The sequence below is a fragment of the Channa argus genome, chromosome 16, assembly GCF_033026475.1.
Source record: "Channa argus isolate prfri chromosome 16, Channa argus male v1.0, whole genome shotgun sequence".
NCBI classification, from domain to species: domain Eukaryota; kingdom Metazoa; phylum Chordata; class Actinopteri; order Anabantiformes; family Channidae; genus Channa; species Channa argus.
The window spans coordinates 17,693,757-17,712,921 of NC_090212.1; the positions used below are offsets into that span (position 1 = coordinate 17,693,757).

General features: G+C 43.4%; 1 protein-coding gene across 2 annotated transcripts in view; it reads left to right on the forward strand.

Moving 5' to 3' along the window:
- The first annotated feature begins 1,878 nt into the window (after nt 1–1,878).
- trim9 (tripartite motif containing 9) overlaps nt 1,879–19,165 on the forward strand; it is a 34,231-nt gene continuing 16,944 nt past the window's right edge. For both annotated transcript variants that reach the window (XM_067480376.1, XM_067480377.1), the window contains exons 1-3: nt 1,879–2,867; nt 13,771–13,866; nt 14,869–14,991. In XM_067480376.1, the coding sequence (XP_067336477.1) occupies nt 2,031–2,867; nt 13,771–13,866; nt 14,869–14,991 (1,056 nt within the window). In that variant the 5' untranslated portion in view covers nt 1,879–2,030. The remainder of the gene's footprint in view (nt 2,868–13,770; nt 13,867–14,868; nt 14,992–19,165) is intronic.

The window sequence follows — 19,165 nt, forward strand, 5'->3', positions numbered from 1 at the left end:
GACCAATTATTAATTTATGATTGTCTTCATAATGCCTTTTCTTCTCTGTGTTGTTGCACGTGAGATCAGCAGCTTCATCACAGACGCGGGAGCATTCTGGGATGGGATCTCTGAAAAGTAAAAAGAAGGCCTTTGAAGTATTTCTCTCACAGTTGCCTGGTGTGTCTGTCCTGGCAGCAGGAGAGACTTGGCACTGCCACAGAAAGAAAGAAAGAAAATACAGAGAGAATTTGCAGGATTGGCCACTCAACTCAAAGGCTGCAAACAGGAAGATGCAGTGTGGCCCCCAAACTGAGGAGATTACACTGAGAACAATGTCATCATCCTGGAGGCTCGAGCAAGCACACATCCAAAAATAGCTGCTGCTCTTGTTACAAACATTTGGTTTGAATCAACATTGCATTTGGTTTAATCCAGGGGAATATTTACTGGATAAACTTGCCATTTGTTGTATATTTTCACAAATCTTTGCAAAAAGAATTAGGATCTTCACAGGAGGCAATAAACACTGAATAGTTCTCACGGGTTACAGAAGTCCACATCAAGAGCAGCTACTGTCTCAATCTCGATAAAATAGTTCTAAGTTTATTATCAGCAGCCAGGAACCATTACTCAATGCCACATTAGACAAACCTGTCCATATTAATGCTCCTCCTGAACTGAAACTGCTTTAGGCACAATGAGTGGCAGCACAATGCCCTGTGTGGACTGGAGAAACAGGCATTGTGTTAAATGGGATTATTTCATCACATTTCTCCATCAACAGCCTGACCTGAACTGTGAGCTTACGTTGCCAGAGGCATTTGGTCTTAGAAAGAGCGAGAGAGGCTCCGGATACCGAGGGAAACCGTGCAGTGAAGAGCTGCTGCTTTAGTTCATCTCACAGTGTGTCCGTTTCCATGTTTTCACGAGCTTCGCTCCCTCTGCAGCTGGGAGGAGAAACTTTTCAACGGTAGACAAGGCAGATCCGGCAGGTTTACGATGCGCAGCGGCTATTCAAACATTTTTCAAAGAAAATATTCAACGGCTTCATGAAACAGATAAAATGTTAATGGGAAATGATAATTAGTTGCAACCCTAAGATGAAAGAAGTATCTTGCTACTAGGGAAGGACTTTTCACTGTTCTCTTTGGTGTCTTCCTGGGACACAACCACAGTCCAACTGAGTATTGTTGCTCACCATGTCCATCCCTTAATCGCCACAGTGCACCCACTTTCTGAGCGACTTCCAGCCAAATGACACACCCTGCCACAAAGCTAAAATCAACTCAGACTGGTCTCTTGAACATAACAATAAGTTCACTGCACTCAAATGGCCTCCACAGTCACCAGATATGTTTCCATTGTGCTAGAACGGGAGACTGGCATCAAGTGCAGCCAGTGCGTGACGTAATATGTCCATTTGGGCCACAATATCTAAAAAACGCTTCCAGGACCAGAATCAAGGCTGTTCTAAACGTATTTTGGGGTCCACCCCTGTACTACCCGGTACACCATGCGGCCAATCACATGTGAGGACAGACCTTGTAGTCCACTTCCGCCAGTTAGCTCCAATACCTGTACACAAACATCGTTTCCTTGACAACTGGTTAGGAAAACCTCAGAGGCGGTTATGCGACGGCATTGATGATGCTTCGGCACGCTTCTTAATCTATAACCTATCAAGACACAGTGACCACAGAAAAAAGACCCAGGGGACAGTAAGAAAACGTAGACTGACATTAAATGTTCAGTAGCTGTTTTATCTTCTCCGTCTCCGCTCAGTTGTCCAGTAACTGTTTGGAATCCACGTGTTCTCCAATAGTAACCAGTCTTAGCTGGGGCTCTTTGTTTATTGGTGAACGAGAGTGTGTCGTACAGTTGGACCGCCTTCTCCCTCGGACGCCTTTCCTTTGGTGAAGGTTGCACTTGGCAGTAATCGCAGTTCGAGGCAGGGTCCCCGTTTACGCACGAACGGAGCCGCAGAGTGATCAGCCGAGGCTCCGCTTTTTTTCGCTTTTTCCTGCGCACCACACCTCACACCATCAGCCATGGACGAGATGGAGGAAGAGTTAAAATGCCCTGTTTGCGGCTCTTTTTACCGGGAGCCCATCATACTGCCGTGCTCCCACAACATTTGCCTGGCTTGTGCTCGGAATATTCTCGTGCAGACGCCCGACGCTGAATCTCCACAGAGCAGCCGAGCCTCCGGATCCGGCGTCTCTGATTATGATTACCTGGATTTGGATAAAATGAGTTTGTACAGTGAGGCGGACAGTGGCTACGGCTCATACGGGGGCTTCGTCAGTGCTCCGACTACCCCTTGCCAAAAATCACCTAATGGAGTGCGTGTTTTCCCCCCGACAGCCCCCCAGCCGCCACCGCAACAGCACCTGCTACCGCAGCCCGGCTCCTTACCCCCGATCCCCCGAAACTCTTGCATCACTTGCCCGCAGTGCCACCGCAGCCTCATCCTGGACGAGCGGGGGCTCCGCGGATTCCCCAAGAACCGGGTGCTGGAGGGGGTCGTGGACAGGTATCAGCAGAGCAAGGCGGCCGCCCTCAAGTGCCAACTATGCGAGAAGAGTCCGAAGGAGGCCACTGTCATGTGCGAGCAGTGCGACGTCTTCTACTGCGACCCTTGCCGCCTCCGGTGCCATCCTCCCCGCGGTCCCCTCGCTAAGCATCGCCTTGTGCCCCCGGCGCAGGGGCGGATAAGCCGCCGCGCCAGTCCCCGCAAGATCTCCACTTGCACAGAGCACGAACTAGAGAATCTCAGCATGTACTGTGTTCAGTGTAAGATGCCCGTGTGCTATCAGTGTTTGGAAGAAGGCAAACACGGCACACATGAAGTCAAAGCTTTGGGCGCGATGTGGAAGCTGCACAAGGTAGGATGAATGTTATTATGCTGCAAAATCCTCGTTTGGCTTTTAAGAGTTTTCTGCGTATAGACTTGTCTGTGTGTGTGTGTGTGTGTGTGTGTGTGTTTGTCTGAGCTGAGCAACAAGTCTGCCTTGAAAATACCGTGCGCTATGTGTTGCTAACTCCGCCTAGTATCCAGTAGATACACAGCGCTGTGGGATGTTTATTCTGTCGCATTGGATTTAAATGGATGCTTTCAGATGCACAGCCGAGTGAGTGGATGGATGTTCCTCTCGGACACACCTCCAGCTCAAATTTCAGTCAGCTTCATCAGGCAAATAGGAGAAATACGCACGTCTCCCAAGCGGGAACTCCTGTGTCTTTGGTGCGCAAAGCTCTGTTTGACATTCTGTTCACGAGTGGACAGCCGGCGGCGGCTCTCCTTTATCAACAGGAAACTGCTTCCGTCACATCTGCTCTTCATTTCTGCCATGATATCAGATCTTAACCATGTGTCTCCAGAGCTGACATTCAGAGAATTCCTTCGCTCCCCTCCCCATTGCTTGCAGGGACCCCAGAGATCATCAGGCACGGCTAATATTGGAGCTATGCTATAATAAGTGTAGAACAGATGCAGGCAAATGGAAGGACGGATGTGCTATTTCGGAAACTGAGTAGTCCTGGGCCTGAAAAGGCAGAGCTGTGTTCATATGTGCACCTCTGCAACAGCTCAACTCTCATTTCCACACTCCAGCTTCCAGTGAAGAGAGAGGATCTATAGAGCTAGTTATAGATGCTCTTCAGTACTCCCTCACACCACACACACACACACACACACACACACACACACACACACACACACACACGGAGTGATGTGTAGTGATGGTGTCTCCTGGTTTCCACAAGAAAACCAAAGACTGATGAATGCTCCGAGAATTTGTGCACGGACACGCGCAGGCACTGCTGTCTCCCTGCAGCTGCAGATAAGCTCTGCTTGTCATCGAACAGCCCAAATTACTTATGTGTGTCTCCAAAAGAGCCATTTTCACAGACCTTCAGCCCAATCACCTCTTCTGGATGATGGTGTGCTAGAGTCTCGCCTCAGACGCATGGGGTAATTGCCAGATAGATGGAAAAATCAGAGGGAGTTCAACATTTCACTCACATCAAACTGCCATCACTTGAACTGTTGCTGACATTTTCTGCTTCATCTTTCTTAGATCAAGCATGAAAAAAATAAAAAAGAAAAGCTTATGGGGTATTTTTAGAAACCACTCGATGGTACCAGGGATGTTGGTGCCAGTGTGCACCCTGTAGCCTGTGACCCTGTTTTTTGGCACCTGCTCTTTTCTAACCTGTCATCTGAAGCTGCTGCTGCCTACAGAGCTCCAACAGATGGCCCAGGGCTCGGAGCTGGCAGAGGATGGGCATCTTTCAGAGCTTCAAGGGTGTTCTTCACACAGCTTATCAGGGAAAAAATATTGACTGGGTTTTGTGTCCTGCGGAAATGTGCCGAACATGGGTGAGCAATCTTGACAATGCTCGGAAGATTTTAGTGTTTGTACTTCAGTTTTTGACCTGCCGGACTGGCTTCTCCCTCATATCTGCTTGGTCAATAGCCAAGCTTTCTTGCACACTATGGACTTTTAAAGTGAGATTTTGAGAAGCAGGGTTGCATCCAACTATTTGGGTTGTTGTTTTGTAAAAATATCAGAAACGGTGAAATAACCACATCCAAACTTCTCAGAACCCAGTCTTCCCATATGCTAATTTGTCCAACAAAACGCCCCCCCCCAAAAAAAGATATGAATATGAGAATAATTAATAACAAAATAAAATGCAAGACATTCCCTAATTGGTAAAGCAGGATGCATCTAATATTTGGCAACATTTCCCATTATTTAATTAAAACCTATTATACATAATTATATTGCAGTTTATTTTGTTAAAGCAACGTTGATCGCATGTTATCACCATGGCTCAAACACACATATAAACATCTTGTTTTCAGGGTAATAATGCTCAAAGTGATTAAAGCAGCTGGTTGTTTGATCTGGGCTCATTGAATTATTCAGGTCTGCCCTCTAATGTTGATGCAAGAACTAAAGATACTTGAACCCTGTTTCTTAGCGACATATCTTAAACCCACACCTGCGGTATTTACATTTCAGAGCTGGAAATTTGACAGCACGTTGTTCTGTGCTTCTAACATGTAATATCTCTCCTTTTTGCCAACTGGGGTTTTCTTTTTAATATGTAGCATCATCAGCATCACGTTGGTGTGTAGGGACAAACTGTTCTCTTTCTGTCTTTGTGAAACAGTTGTCTCTTTATGGAGAAAGAGTTGAACCACCTGCCGCCATGGCAACCAAACTCCTCTTGATGCTGCATGGAGCAGCAGAGTTCTCAAAGTTACTGGACCCCAAGAGGCATCCATCCCAGATGCTTTTAAGCATTCCCTTCCTTCTTCTACTGCGTGTGTGTGTGTAGTAAAATTATGCTCCCTCTCTACCATGTCTTCTCACATGGTATTTTATCTAACCCCTCCATTTTTAGACTGCGTGACTGTGTCTAAACCATGATGGTAATCAATTTCATGTGTCTTAAGTCAATTTCAGTCACAAAAGATGAGCAGACGTGTAGGAGCTGCACAGTCCAGCTCTCACCTGCCTCTTCAAATGAGTGTCAGAGGCCTTTATGTGGTGACAGGGTGTTCATTTCTGTAAATCACATTTCTAAGGGCACCGCCAAATGTGTTAAAGCTTTACATAGTGGCCGGTCCTCTGCTTTTCATGGATGCCGTAAGAGGTCACGTAGGACCCTGAATTAAATCCAGGTCATGCTCTGTCACCTCATGCTGTGTAGTGGCAATTAAAGGTGATTAATCAGATGGAAGCCTAAGTACAAGAAGATGGTGGGTGTGCAGAAAATAAGCAGCATGTTGCAGCAGAAAATTTGTCACTTGTCCTCCTGCCACAGGAAGGGAGATAATTCAAAGTGGCAAGTGAGATTTTAACCAAAATGACCCTGAATATTTCCTTTTGAGCTTTGCATGCAATAAGAAGAAGGTGGCAGAAGTGAGTATTGTGAGGAATTGACGAGCGATTTATAGACATTTTCACTTCTAGTGTGCACTCGTGCTGGCATGTGTTTGGTGCAAAGGCCCCTGACATAAACAGAGGGCCTGCAGAACCTGACAAGACAGATGGAGGCTTTGCACGCTCTCATCCAAGATGCCCCAAAAAACAGGCTAATGAGGACAGACAGAGCAGGTACTGGGACGATTATAAAAAGGCCTCATCCTAGTCTTGAGGACGATGTTGTCAGCAGCATGAATCGTTTCTGCCCCGAGCTCTGTGGGAGGAAAACAAAAGCCTGGAAAAGTCAGACAGTGGCAGTGGGGTCCTCGCCTCCCACTCTCCTTTTAACTTGTGTCTGCTGATGGAGACGAGACCGTCATTAGGGATCCATTGAATCTACAGTTGCTCCTACTGTGTGGCTTCACAAAGCTAAGCACATCCAGACGAGAAGCATCAGGAGACATTGAAGATATACAGTGGTAGCAGTTACTTGTGTCGATGAGTTTTCTGAATAACTGCTTTAACATAGACACCTGCATAATAACTCCTTGTTCACTAGTATCTTCCAAATCTGCCTTTGTTCTTTCAAAGAAACTTTACTGAGCAAAGGGAATTATTTAACAGAAAGTGCACAAACAATGACAGTGGAATTCACTGACGAATAAAAGTTTTACTAATTTGCCACAGTAAAATCTCCTCTTTGAGGTGACCACTAAAAGAAAATCTACAACCAGTTAGATCCTCATCGTGCCTTCAGTGTCTTTATCAAAATCAAAACAGCGAGCGACACATCAAACACTAATTCTCAAAGCTTCATTAAAATGAGCTCTTTACTTTTTAAAATTATTTATGGCTGGACTTTTTATAACTACCAGCCATTGGATTTAAATTTGTTGTCTGACTGCCTCACCAGCCAGTTTACTGTTAATCTGTTAGGTGACATTGTTGCCATTTTTTTTTTTTTTTTATGCTTTCTTGTAACCCACAGATTCTTCAGATGCATTGGAAAAACATAGTCGCTCCTGTTTCGTTGCTTTTGTAACTGTGTAGTTTTTGCTGCCTCCAGTGGATGAATCACGGGTGGTTGCTTCAAACTGAACAATGGGCTCCGAGAGTTTTGTTAGTCATTCTCTGAATGATACAAAGACTAAAACCAACAAGAAATTGTCTGCACTCCCGTGTAATGTTCTCGAGTCTGGATTAATTTGTTTGCACTATAGACCTCCATTGTTGTCCAGAACTTAATATGGGATTAATACAAAATATATATTTTACAATGTGCAATTGTGTGATGACCAAACCAGCTCAGTAGTTTGAGAAATTCTATTTACTGTTCTGATAGCAGTAACATCATCATGTCTTATTATCCAGCTCCGCTTCAACATAATGATTATTGTGTTCACTCACTTTTTGTGGGATTCCTGGGCGTCCTGCTGTGCTCGCTGCTCAGTTCAACATCATTATATTTGAATCAATAAAAGCCCAGCGGCTTGTGGCAATACCGTGGACTAAATCTTTAAGTCTGTTGTCTTTGCTCTGGGTGATTCTGCGCAGAAAAAAGCCACGGTTGCTCGACTTTTCATGATAGCAGCCTGTGATTTACTGATATGAGGTTGAGAAGGAGGACAAAGGCATGACTGAGGTCTATAGAGAATTGAATTTCACAGTGGGAGGGGGAGGCTTGGATGACTCAGAACCATTTAGGTTGATGCCACTGGGGATATTTACCCCTTCAGCTGCCACGTAAAGAGATAAGCCAAGTAAATGCTCATAAAAGAGGGAGATAAAGGAAAATAGAAGAAAATGGGAGCTGCAGAATGAGCCAGAATGTCCACAGAGAGGCTGAGAGTCTCGTCGCTGGGTTAAACATGTGAAATGTGACAGAACATTTGTGGTTCAGACTTCATCTTGGGTCCACACAGGAAAAAAACTGGCTTGGGCACCAAAGATATTTTTATGTAACTTCTCTGGGATGGAAACACCCAGAAACAACTGAATATTTCAACTAGCTCCAGGCCTGGAACTGGAGAGAAATAAATGCCTCAAAACTCTACTGTGCCAAAGTTCCTTTTGTGGCCCAAGTGGGGAAAACAAAAAGGTCGAAGGTTTTTTTTTTCTTTTCTGTATCTAAACGATTCTCAGCTGAAACAAGTTTTCACATTTTTGTGATGTCATGTGGAGGAGTTTTTCAGCTAGAAGTAGAAAGATATTTTCAGGTAGGGAAGTTAGAGAGAATGTTCTACCCAAACTAGAACCAAAAGAAATATCATCAACACCTGATCTGATTGAAAAATCAGATCCCCCAACTGAGCTACAGCCTTATTGTTATAATGCAGCTTAATCGCTTCTCTCGTACTTTTCTTGTTTGGTGTTAGTGAGCCTGACCTGGGTATATAAGAGCTCAAATTAATGGATTTGACATTGTTTAGAGGTGGAAAATGAAGAGCTTGACTCATTGGGATGAATGCAGAAGTCCTGGAAGAAGCTGCATGAGAAAAGGTTCAGGAGAGAAGATGAAGACAACAGCAGTGGTGATGGAAAATAAATCCAAAGAGCGTTAGAAACTTTACCATCTTTTAAGCAAAACCTGGTTATCTGCAGGAGACAATGCCCTCATCAAATCCAGTGCTGACAAGAATAGATCACTACTGCCCTATTTCCTGCTCTGCTGTCCCATGTGTCTATCAAATCAGGACTTGGGTTTTCACGTGAAGAGTCTATGGCAACTTTAGGAAGTTCTCATTATTATTATTCTAATTACTATTGAGCTTTCCTCATTTTTGTGTGTGAGGATAGTTAACAACCGCATGTGCATTATTGATGACAGCAGATAGAAGTGATGAATAATGCAGCAGGCGCTAAGCTTCTTCTTGAGGAGGATGGTTTCATATGGGATCTTGCTAAACACGGAGGAGGATGAGTCTTAACTGTTCTACTGTGTTGGAAGATCTTCATTTTTAAAAACCGACACCATCCCAAGACGAGTAAATATCATGAAGTGGCCTGCGTAATGTTTGAGATTTTATCCTTCGATGGCTGTGGCAGTGTGTGTAAACATCTGCGACCCTTCAGGTTAGAGTGTCTGACACTGTAGGAGGACACACAATCAGTAATCAAGCTTTGCAAAATGACATTCATTTCACTTTCTTCCATCATAGGGCTTCAGTGCAAGTGTGTGTTCTTTGTTTGTTTGATGTTTCCTTTCACGAGAAGTTGACCCCACCGTCCGTAACCAAATGATTAAACGAGCCTAAAGAGGCTGTTTGAAGAACACTGGAGAAAACACTTAACCCCGAAGCCCTGCGAGAGGGCAGGACGCCTATTACCTGAGAGCAAAGTACATTACGGGAACTCAAAAACCATCTGCCTGTGAAAGCGATGGAATATTTTGTGGATACATGTGTATTGTTTAATCAGCATGAAGAGGAATAGTCTTAATTCACTGCAGCTTTAAGAGCTTAGCAGTGACATTACACCTACCTCCTCCTGTCCTTGCACTTCCCACTTCCTGGTGGGGGCTTTAATCCAAATTGGCTCTGACGCCTCCCTGACATCCACGCTTTTCTGTGACAGATTGCGGAGTTCACTAGGCCTAAGAGAGAAAACGAAACGCGTAGAATGGCCCTGGAGCCGCTGCTAAATTATTCATGCCATTTACATGTTCCCATCCGGCTTTATTACTGAGCTTCTCAATGCTCGCAAATAGCAGGGACATCCTAAACCCCACCACCACCTCAACAAAGCTCATTCCAAATATTCCAGTGTCCTCGTCCTCGCACAGATGCATGTTGCTTTTATTTTGATCATCCATGAACAGGATGTACTTTGTCCTCCAGTGCACAGCGTGAACTCATGTTGCATTAATCAATATGGAGAATTGTGTCCAAAAAACAGAAGAAGGAAAAAATAAAAGCCCTCATCTCTTTTGAGGAGCCATTAGGTGCTTCAGCCAGAGCATGAATCGTGTCCTGGTAAAGAAATTAAAATGTACATCCAGGAACGATGAGCTGTATATAGTTCATCAATTTAGAAAGAAAATGAAACTGATTGAATATCAGCTGAACTCAGGTACATGTTTGGTTTATTAAGACCTTCTGCATTGCATTCAGAGCCAGGAAGGAGCATGTGGTTAGCTGCTGAAATGATTTAGTGGGGTGAAATACACTAATCAAGCATCACACTGACCACCTGTGCAATTTAATGCAATTCAGCACAGTGGCTGTCTGTCGTCATTCTTTTTAAATGTGACGGCCAAAACATCAGAACAGCATCTTGAATAACACGCTCCACTGCGACTCCACTAACACCTTTAGGACAGTTTCAACTTTAAAACGGAGAAATTGTAACCTTGTAAAAGTAGAATTCATGGCAGAGCTAATGTATTGGATTGCATTAAATGGAACAGGTGGTCATACTGTTGAGCCTGATCAGTGTATTTACTCTACGTAAACTGTATAAAGAATGTAATGGATGTTGATGTAGTTTAAAATAAATCCACAAAAATAATGATAAGTATATAGCCAGGATGCATTAAACTTTACATAATTATTATGTTTTATACACGAACCTGCGCATAAGGATGGAAATGTTTTTTTCCCAAACTTTGACCCATTTCTTTTGCTTTGTGTCTATTCTCTTGGCATATTTTAGTTTTCTTAACAGTGACAGTAATTGAATAGCTTTTTCTCTTAGCTTATATTAAGTGTGGTTACTATTGTCGTTGTTGGATTTCATTCGTTTGTTTCGTCACAAACTGTAACAATGCTGTTTGGCTAAAAATGCATATTTCAACATGGGGAATTAGCATTGAAAGTTTTTTTGGGACCATCTCACTCAGTCAGAAAATCTATGGGACAATCTTTCACCTTGAGACCTTCCATCTCTAAATGTCAAACTGTGAATCTCAGTTCCACCAGGTTCTTCCACCCATTTGTCACTGAAATCTGTCTTTCCATATGCCGACCTGCCGGCTATGGCACTGTCGTGAGCTGTTCTCAAACAAAAACTTCCTCCACTTTCATGGCACATTTTGACCTGGTTTTGTGGACTAAACTCTGCAGGCTCTCGAACAGACACTGCGGAAAAACGCCTCCAGACAGTCGAGTGCTTTTCATCCGCCCTGTCACCGAATGCACGCTGACTGTTAACCAGAGCAGCGGCTCTCTCAATATCCATCACTGTATCACAGCGAGGAAAATGAGAAAACTCAGAAAGAAAATGAAGTCCATTATGTAGGACAGCTGAAGGGGCAGGTGTGAGCGAACTGGAAGATCTGTAATGAAACCACCCGAGTCCGACTGAATGTTTGGATGGGCTGAGAGAAAGGCACGATAGTGATCCAAGAAAAAGAAACCTGATTGATGTCAGAGACCTCGAAGGAGTCCTGCCTTAAAGAAGAATGTCAGGCAGGAGGGAGGCAGGAGGGAGGCATGTGTCCTTTTGTTTAACTCCTTTTATTTGTATTCTTTCTTCCCTTTTAATCCACGAAATGTCCTTGAAACTTCGTGTATTTGCTCAGGTGAAGTAAAAAAAAAAAAAAAGAAAGATGAATATTATGGCAAATGCATGTGAGAAATACACAAATAGCAAATTGTTGTTTTGCCAAGAGCGAGATAATTGATGCCACTCTGACATCTGTGCAGTAAATACAAAGGCGTGAAGGAGGCAGGTTAGTTTAGCTTTGGGGAAGGCAGCTGGCCTGTTTTTACCCAAACATCACAAATTCTGCCTCCAAGCCTTCTAAAGCTCTTTGTTAATGCACCAAATCTTAAAAAAGAATAGTGTTCCAATTAAAACCAAAAACCTGTCATGTGTACACTACAGTTTTCACAAAGGAAACGCACTTGGTTCATTTGTAAAATGGGTGGATTTCTGGTCAGAGCCAGGGCAGCTCTTTACTCCTTTTTCCTGTCTTTCTGTTAAGCTAAGCTCGCAGACATGAGACCGGCACTGATCCTCTCATTGTAGTCTTAGCAAGAAAGCAGATCACCATTTCCCCAGTGTTTAACTATTGTTTTAAGGGGAGCAAATAGCTTGGATTCATTTCTAATAGCTACTGTGTAGTTTTCCTAAATGTCAAGCTAAATTGTCAAACATTGGCTAATCCCGGCCTGTGTAAATTTGGGAATTTGCTCCATTTGTCTGTGTTATTTCATTTCAAGTTGAATATATTTTGGCGGGACAAACAAAGCATTTCACCTCGCGCCGTGGAAATCGGGTGTGACATTTTATAAACTAAGTGATACCTCGATAACAAAATAATTATTTGTGGCAGCTCTAAATTCCACATCAGTGAGGTCCTACAGTATCTGTTATTTAATATTTATATTTAAATTTTATCACAGTCTACTGTTTCTTAAAACATGGGAGCAAACACGCACTTCTTGGCTTTTCATTCACGCAGGTCTCCTGAGACTTTCAATTATGATTCCCATGTTAACAAAGAGGAAGTTTCTTACACAACCCGGGAAAGTTTACATTTCATTCTTTGCTCAGCTGCTGCCGGCTCCGATGGTCCCTCGCTGCAGTGGACTTACTTTAGCAGCAGCTGTCATTGTTTCCCAAAGCCTGAGGTCAAAGGTCAGCTGTTGGCCCCCGCAGACAGAGTCCCGTTTGACCGACTAACGTCAGATGACAGGAGCTGGGTTGACGCAGTGGAGTGAACTGTGTGCGATGGGTTGTTTTCACAGCCTTTTCCACGCTATCAGCTAGTTGCTGGTTTTATTGCTCCCTTCCGGAGTCAAAGTCTTTTTTATTTATTTATTTATTCTTTATCGTTTTTGGTCCAACAACGCCCAGTACCCTCTTTTCCTGCCAGAAGACAATGCGGGCCCAAAGTTGTTCACTCAACCAAAGCAGCTTCCCACAGGGTCAGGCTTCACCCTCTCGCTCCGTCACCTCCTTGTTCACACAGCCCTACTTCACATACATGAACACACTGTCCCTTTTCCGCTATGTCCAAGCTGGAACATTCGTGTGTCATTGCAAACATCCAGAGCAGTGGCATAGTGCTCAGCTCCATATGCCCAGGGGCTACAATCCAATAGTAATTCCATGAAAGATCCATCTGTATTATCCATAAATCAACTTCATTTTGGCTTAAAATGTCATTTTGTGTGTGAGAATAGGGCTGTTAGTCCGTTTTGTCTCAGGGTTGGAACCAAAATGTCAGTTTCTCAGTAGCTACTGTATAAAGCAGCTTTGTTTCCAAATTGGCCAATGCACATTTTTACATCTGAACACGGACTAAATCAGAGAGGAGACTTCACAGGGTTACGCCTGACGTGGTGAAGTGTTACATACAGTAGCACACATTGAACAATGGGACGATTACAAAAGGCTGTTTAAAATGTCCCGCATTTGTCCCTTCTGTCACTGTCCTACCAAAAACACTTCCAGATGATCTGTTTTAACGTGTTTCTTACAGTGGGATTTAACACTGCAGAGGACTTTAGGTTGTACTTATAAACAGTAATCATTCAGGAGGGTTTGGTCTTGGGGGTCAGTACATTTTGTATTCTAAATGTTTGATTGTTGGGAGTGGGAGTTACTCGCAGGTTTTGTTGTGTCTATGTTTACGATCTTTACCGTCTCCTTTGAGCAAAATGTCAAAATGTGACAAAAGTTTTTTCTATGGTGCAAACATAACACTTAAAACATGGCAGTGTCTCTTCAGTCCTCATAGGTTTGGACCCAAATGCTGGAAGAAAATGTTCATTGTAACCTATATATTGGTACTAGAAGATAAAAAAAAAAAAAGCTTAAATTTCAGCTTTGTGTTATTTGAACAACGTGCTAATCCTACTGCACTGCTTTCTCTGCGTTAATTTACTCTCTGTCCACTCCCCAGGGTCAGCTGTCCCAAGCTCTCAACGGCCTGTCAGACCGAGCCACGGAAGCCAAGGAGTTCCTGGTCCAGCTGAGAAACATGGTGCAGCACATCCAGGTACATGAAACATACAAAACACTTGAATCGCGGCCATGCTGCATCGAGCTGTGTGGGCATTTGGTATCCGAGCTTTCATCCCCCCTCTGAGATCCCAGACTGTCCACCACAGGAGGTCTACTGACCCACAGAGGCACAAAGGCTTTTTGTGTTCGTTCGATTGTGAATGTTAGCATTTTATAAACGCTGGCTTCAGCTATGTTTATTGTGCAGCCACAATGCTGCATAATATGTGTTACAATATGTTTATAGAACACCAAAGTTTGCTTGTATTAAGGCAAATTTTTCTGTTTGCACTGTTGTTTTAAGACTGAATTGATACTGAACACATTAAATCTGTCTCTGAACAATGGACACTTTTTCCCCTAGGACCTATGTTTGATGAAAAATCTTAGACAGTGGACTGGAATCAGTACAGGCAGTTACATTCATTGCCATAGTAACTGCAGATAATGTCTCTGCAGCAGGTTTCCTTTCTTTTAAATATCTGAGTGAGGATATTGATTTTAAGTGGAAATGTCCCTCCATTCACATTCCGCGCCATCGCATGAAGCCCGTGCTCACAACCGTCTGCCTCTGCGTGCAGACGAAGCTGTGATCGGCTTAGGAGGGTGATTAGAGGAGGAAGGTGGGATTAAATGTTGTCGCTGATCATCGTCCCACAGTGAGATGACGCTCGAGACCCCGAGACATGAGAAACTTTGACTGGAGGTGAAGAGGAGTGGAAGTCTGGCATGTTTGAAAATAAACAGGATTAGTCAGAATTGAACGTACATTGCTCTGTCAGCCCATGATGGTGATGCTTGATGATGAATTTACTCGCCCACCTCATTTGGTAGATGATGGAACTGGACGAACGTGAATTTAGACCCATTGTAAAGCCGCCTTCCCTTTCACATTACATCTATAAATGATATAAACCTACATGTGCAGGTTAGCGGTTCGCTCTCTGCCAGTCTTTTGATTTCCCAGCCTTTTTTGTGTGTGTGCCCCCTTCTGCAGGAAAACGGAGTGGAGTTTGAGGCCTGTTTGGTGGCACAGTGCGACGCTCTCATCGAGACCCTGAACCGACGGAAGGCCCAGCTGTTGGCTCGAGTAAACAAAGAGCACGAACACAAGCTCAAGGTGAGACACAGCATGACGAGACACAGCTTTACGGACTTTTTTAACACAGTAGGGAAGTGTGAGATGTATATCAAGCAAGAAATTGGTGCAAGATAATGAACTTGGAGGGTTTTTTTTTTTTAGAGCAGGACAGAAGAATTTAGATGTTTTAAAACAGTCCTGGGGAAAACTGTGTAAGCGTTGGTAATACAGGTCTGCAAACTGAAGTGAAAAACTGTGAAATAAATATAATCTATTGCTATAGATGAACTATAACTGCCGGAAAGATAAAATTCAACTCCAACAATTTCAGCGTCACATTTTTCTTTACACCGCCTGCAACTCGTTGAACAGGGGACATAAAGTGAGAGATGGAGTCGACTGGAGAGGAGGAGGAGGGAGAGATACATTTGTGCTGCACAGCATCCAATTTCATGCTTGGACGCTCTGTAGAATCAAGGTTTCACACGTGTTGGCGGTTTTAGGAAACTCTAACACACATACAGTACTTGGCTGTAGCCATATAGATTGTGTACATGTATGAAATGTTCGGATGTTATGCTCCTCATTTTTGCACCACCTGCCACGAATTGGTGTGAAAAATTAAAAGCAGCTTTTTTTATTTTGTGTTGTTGAGCTTTACAGAGTTTATGATTCATTTTTCTTTCTAAACATATATGGACTGGCTCCGTTTTTCTGCATGCAGCCAAATCCTGTGTACTGTCTTTATTAGTCATAGTTGAAAGTGCTGGTACATGGATGGTGTAACTTTTTGGCAGAGTTTGCAGTCTCTATGCTCAGCTACCTGCCCGCTAGTTTCTTTTTTTGTTTTTGTCCTTTCGGCTTATCCTGTGAGTTCAGAGTCGCCACAGCAGATTATTTATGCGCATGTTGGTTTGGAACAGTTTTGTCCTTCCTGACGCAACCCTTCCCAACTTTGCCAGGCTTGGGACAGGCACTGCAAGGCTGAGGACGGGGATGGGGGTGTTGGGGTTCGGTATCTAGCCCAGGGACACTTGGGCGTGTGGTTGGTAGGAGCGGGACGCGAGCCTCCAACCCCATGGTCGGTAGGTGACCGCCCTACCAACTGAGTCACTGCCGCCCCCCCACCCTGCTACATCTACATTCATAATTGCTGCGTACATGTGGAATTGAATCGATCATTTACTGTAACTCTCACAAGAGAAATAAGAAAACAAGTGTATTTCTTAAAATGTCAAACTATCCTTCAAAGCTTCACCTTGTCTGTCCAACGAATGTGGCTGTGTGTTAACAGCAGACATAGTCAATCCCCTATCTACAGCTATTATTCAAAAAAGCAAAATCAATTTCCATAACTTTTAGCACTTTTAAGTTTTTAATGCACAGAAAATAGAACCTAATGTAACTGTAGTTCTTTGACAATTTTAAACCACAAAAAACCCTCATTCCTCTGTTTTTCCATCAGCAAAGTAACCAGGACAATCCTGGAAAAGGAAAAGAGCAGATAGTGACACTCGGAACAGTGTGTACTTTTTATAGCCGGATATGTTCTGCAATTAACAACGAAATTATACCACCTCTCACTCTGCAAAGCTGCTGATATAACGCTCGCTCGCTAAACTGCCACTTTTTCACTTTTATTGCCTGTATGTGCAGGTTTGGAAGCTCAAGTGCTGCAGAGCACAAAGGGGGTTTTGGAGAGTTTCACATTCAAACATGCAAAACGTGTTCCATCAATGATTGATTGTTGTTTCCTGATGGATGTTTATGGGGCACAGAGATACACTGGGCACATTCACACCTCCAAGCAGAGGAATGTTAATGCAGCTCAGTGCAGATTTCATCCCTCCTGTCATCCAACAGACTGATTCCTCCACATGTCCTTCACTGAATCTTAATGCAAGAAAGACACATTTCTCTCCGTGACAGATCAGATCATCTTTTTGCATTTTCAGTAGCATAATCTTTGCTGTGTCGCAAGAAACCTCTCTCTGTTTTACATGCTTTTTTTTCTGTTGAACCTGGGTCAGTGCAGTTCACTTTAGGTAGATATCAGCTGAAATAGAAGGGGGGAGGGAGAGGATCCCTGGAGATATCACATTTTCTGGAGTGCATCTCGAGTAACGGGAGCCCCGACTGACATGGACAGTCAATGGGAAGCTTTCTGCTTCATTAGCATGTGGCTGAGTGGCAGAGGTCGTCCTGCAGCCATAATTGAATGTCCACAGTTCTGTCCCGGAGCACTGATGAGAGCGTAGTCCTTTGTGTGGTTTCCAGATGTAGCTTCTCAGATAGGACTTATTTGCATATGAACAACAGATTGTTGTGTTAGACAAAATGCCAGCTATGTATTTTATACGCGAGACTAATAGACTAAAGAGACTAATGAAGTCCCCTGATTGATGCTGCTGATTCAGGCCTGTGTCGCTCACCTCAAAAGCCACTAAAACACAGAGAAAAAAAAATAATATAAACAGGGGGGATGCAGCTGCAACTGATTTGATGTCTCCCATGGAGCTTCCTGCAGTTAGAGTCTGGTCCTGGCCTGCTGACGCCAAAGCCCAGTCGCCATGGTGACCAGGAAGCGTTGAGTTTGTTTGAAGCTTTAGAGGCGAGAAATTGTCCTTCATACCGTGAGTCAGGTTCAGTTTTTTTCTCCACATCATGAGGACCAACCCGTGTGTGTGTGTGTGGGTGTGAGTGTGAAGAGATGGCAGAGGTGAAGGGTTGTTTGATGGTGACTATTTGAATCCCATTTTAACGTGCATCATAACTGCAACATCAAATATGAAGACATACTGTAATTGATACCCAAAACCTCTAGGACAGGCTAATGATCCTCAGTGTAGAATCTGTAGATATTGGATTTCATCACACGATATAAAGGTCAACGTAATAGCACTAGTAACAAATGGAAGTCTCTAATTTCTGTAAATGGGATCCTAAGTGCTAGTTTGAAACTATCCCGCCGATGTCGAAATATCCTTCTGACGGAATATTAATACTTTTCATACGTTATCTTTAACAGTGTACCAACCAATTCAAATCATAATACTGACCACAACATTGCAGTCCTTGCTAGTACAGCTGCCACAGCACTCACTGACTAGCACCAGTCTCCATCTTTCAGCTTTTAGGAAGATTTTCTTCCTTCCAGGCAGCTATTCTTCCAAATTTCTGTCAGCAGGATGTGAAAATCCACTTACAAAGATTGTAAAAAGGCTTTATGAAGACTTAGTTGATAATCCATCACAGAGATGTTTTCTACGTGCTTCTTCTTTGTAAAGTTTGCAGAAAAGAGCAGAGCTTGTGCCAATATTTCCAGGAGCCTTGATAACTTAGAACAGCACTGTCCTGTCAGAAAAGACAATCCACCATTTCCAAACGTAAAGGTTTAAAAAGAAATGTTACCCTGAATCATTTTAACAAAGACAGAAATGTAATTAAATTCACTGTGATAGATTACTGCTCTGAAGTACATTTCATTTCTCTGCAAAATGATTTTGGTCTAAAACCTAAAAAACATCATCACAGTCCTTCACTATAACACGGAGAACGCATCGAATATGATCAAACGGAGGCGTACTGCCTCTTCTGTCTGTCCCTTTCACTGTATTTCATCTGAGAGATCTGAGCTCACACACTCAGCTGTGGACTGATGAGGGATTCTTCCAGGAGCTGATCGGAGCAAAACACAATGAATCCGAAACAAGTCATTGTTTAACTTCTTCTGCGTAATGCAAAGCACCAGTTGATGCTTCGTCCCCTGGGCACAAAGCCTGGGTCATTTAACGAGTACATCCACACTTGGGTTTTTTAATTTCTGCTGTAGCGATGTGCTGCTCTCCCCATTGGCTCCTCATCATCTGACTAAGTGCTTTGCTCCAGGGGTTCCCTGCTCCCCAGGGTCTTCCTCAATTTCATGCACTCAAACACGACGAAGATTTTAGAGTTTACACCAGCTTGCAGATGAACTCAGGAAATATGAAGAAAACTGGAGGAAAACAGAGAATGATGAATTCTGTCACAGTGAGCGACACTGTGGGATCTGCAGCAGAGATGTTTTGGTGGGATGAACATTAATTATTAAGTTGTGGTTTCTTTGTAAAGCTTAGAGCCGTCAACAGACTAATCTATATTTTTATGACCGCAAGGAAGAGTTATTTTTTTTATAAGTGACGAATTTCCAGTTATTCTTGGTAAAATGTCAAAT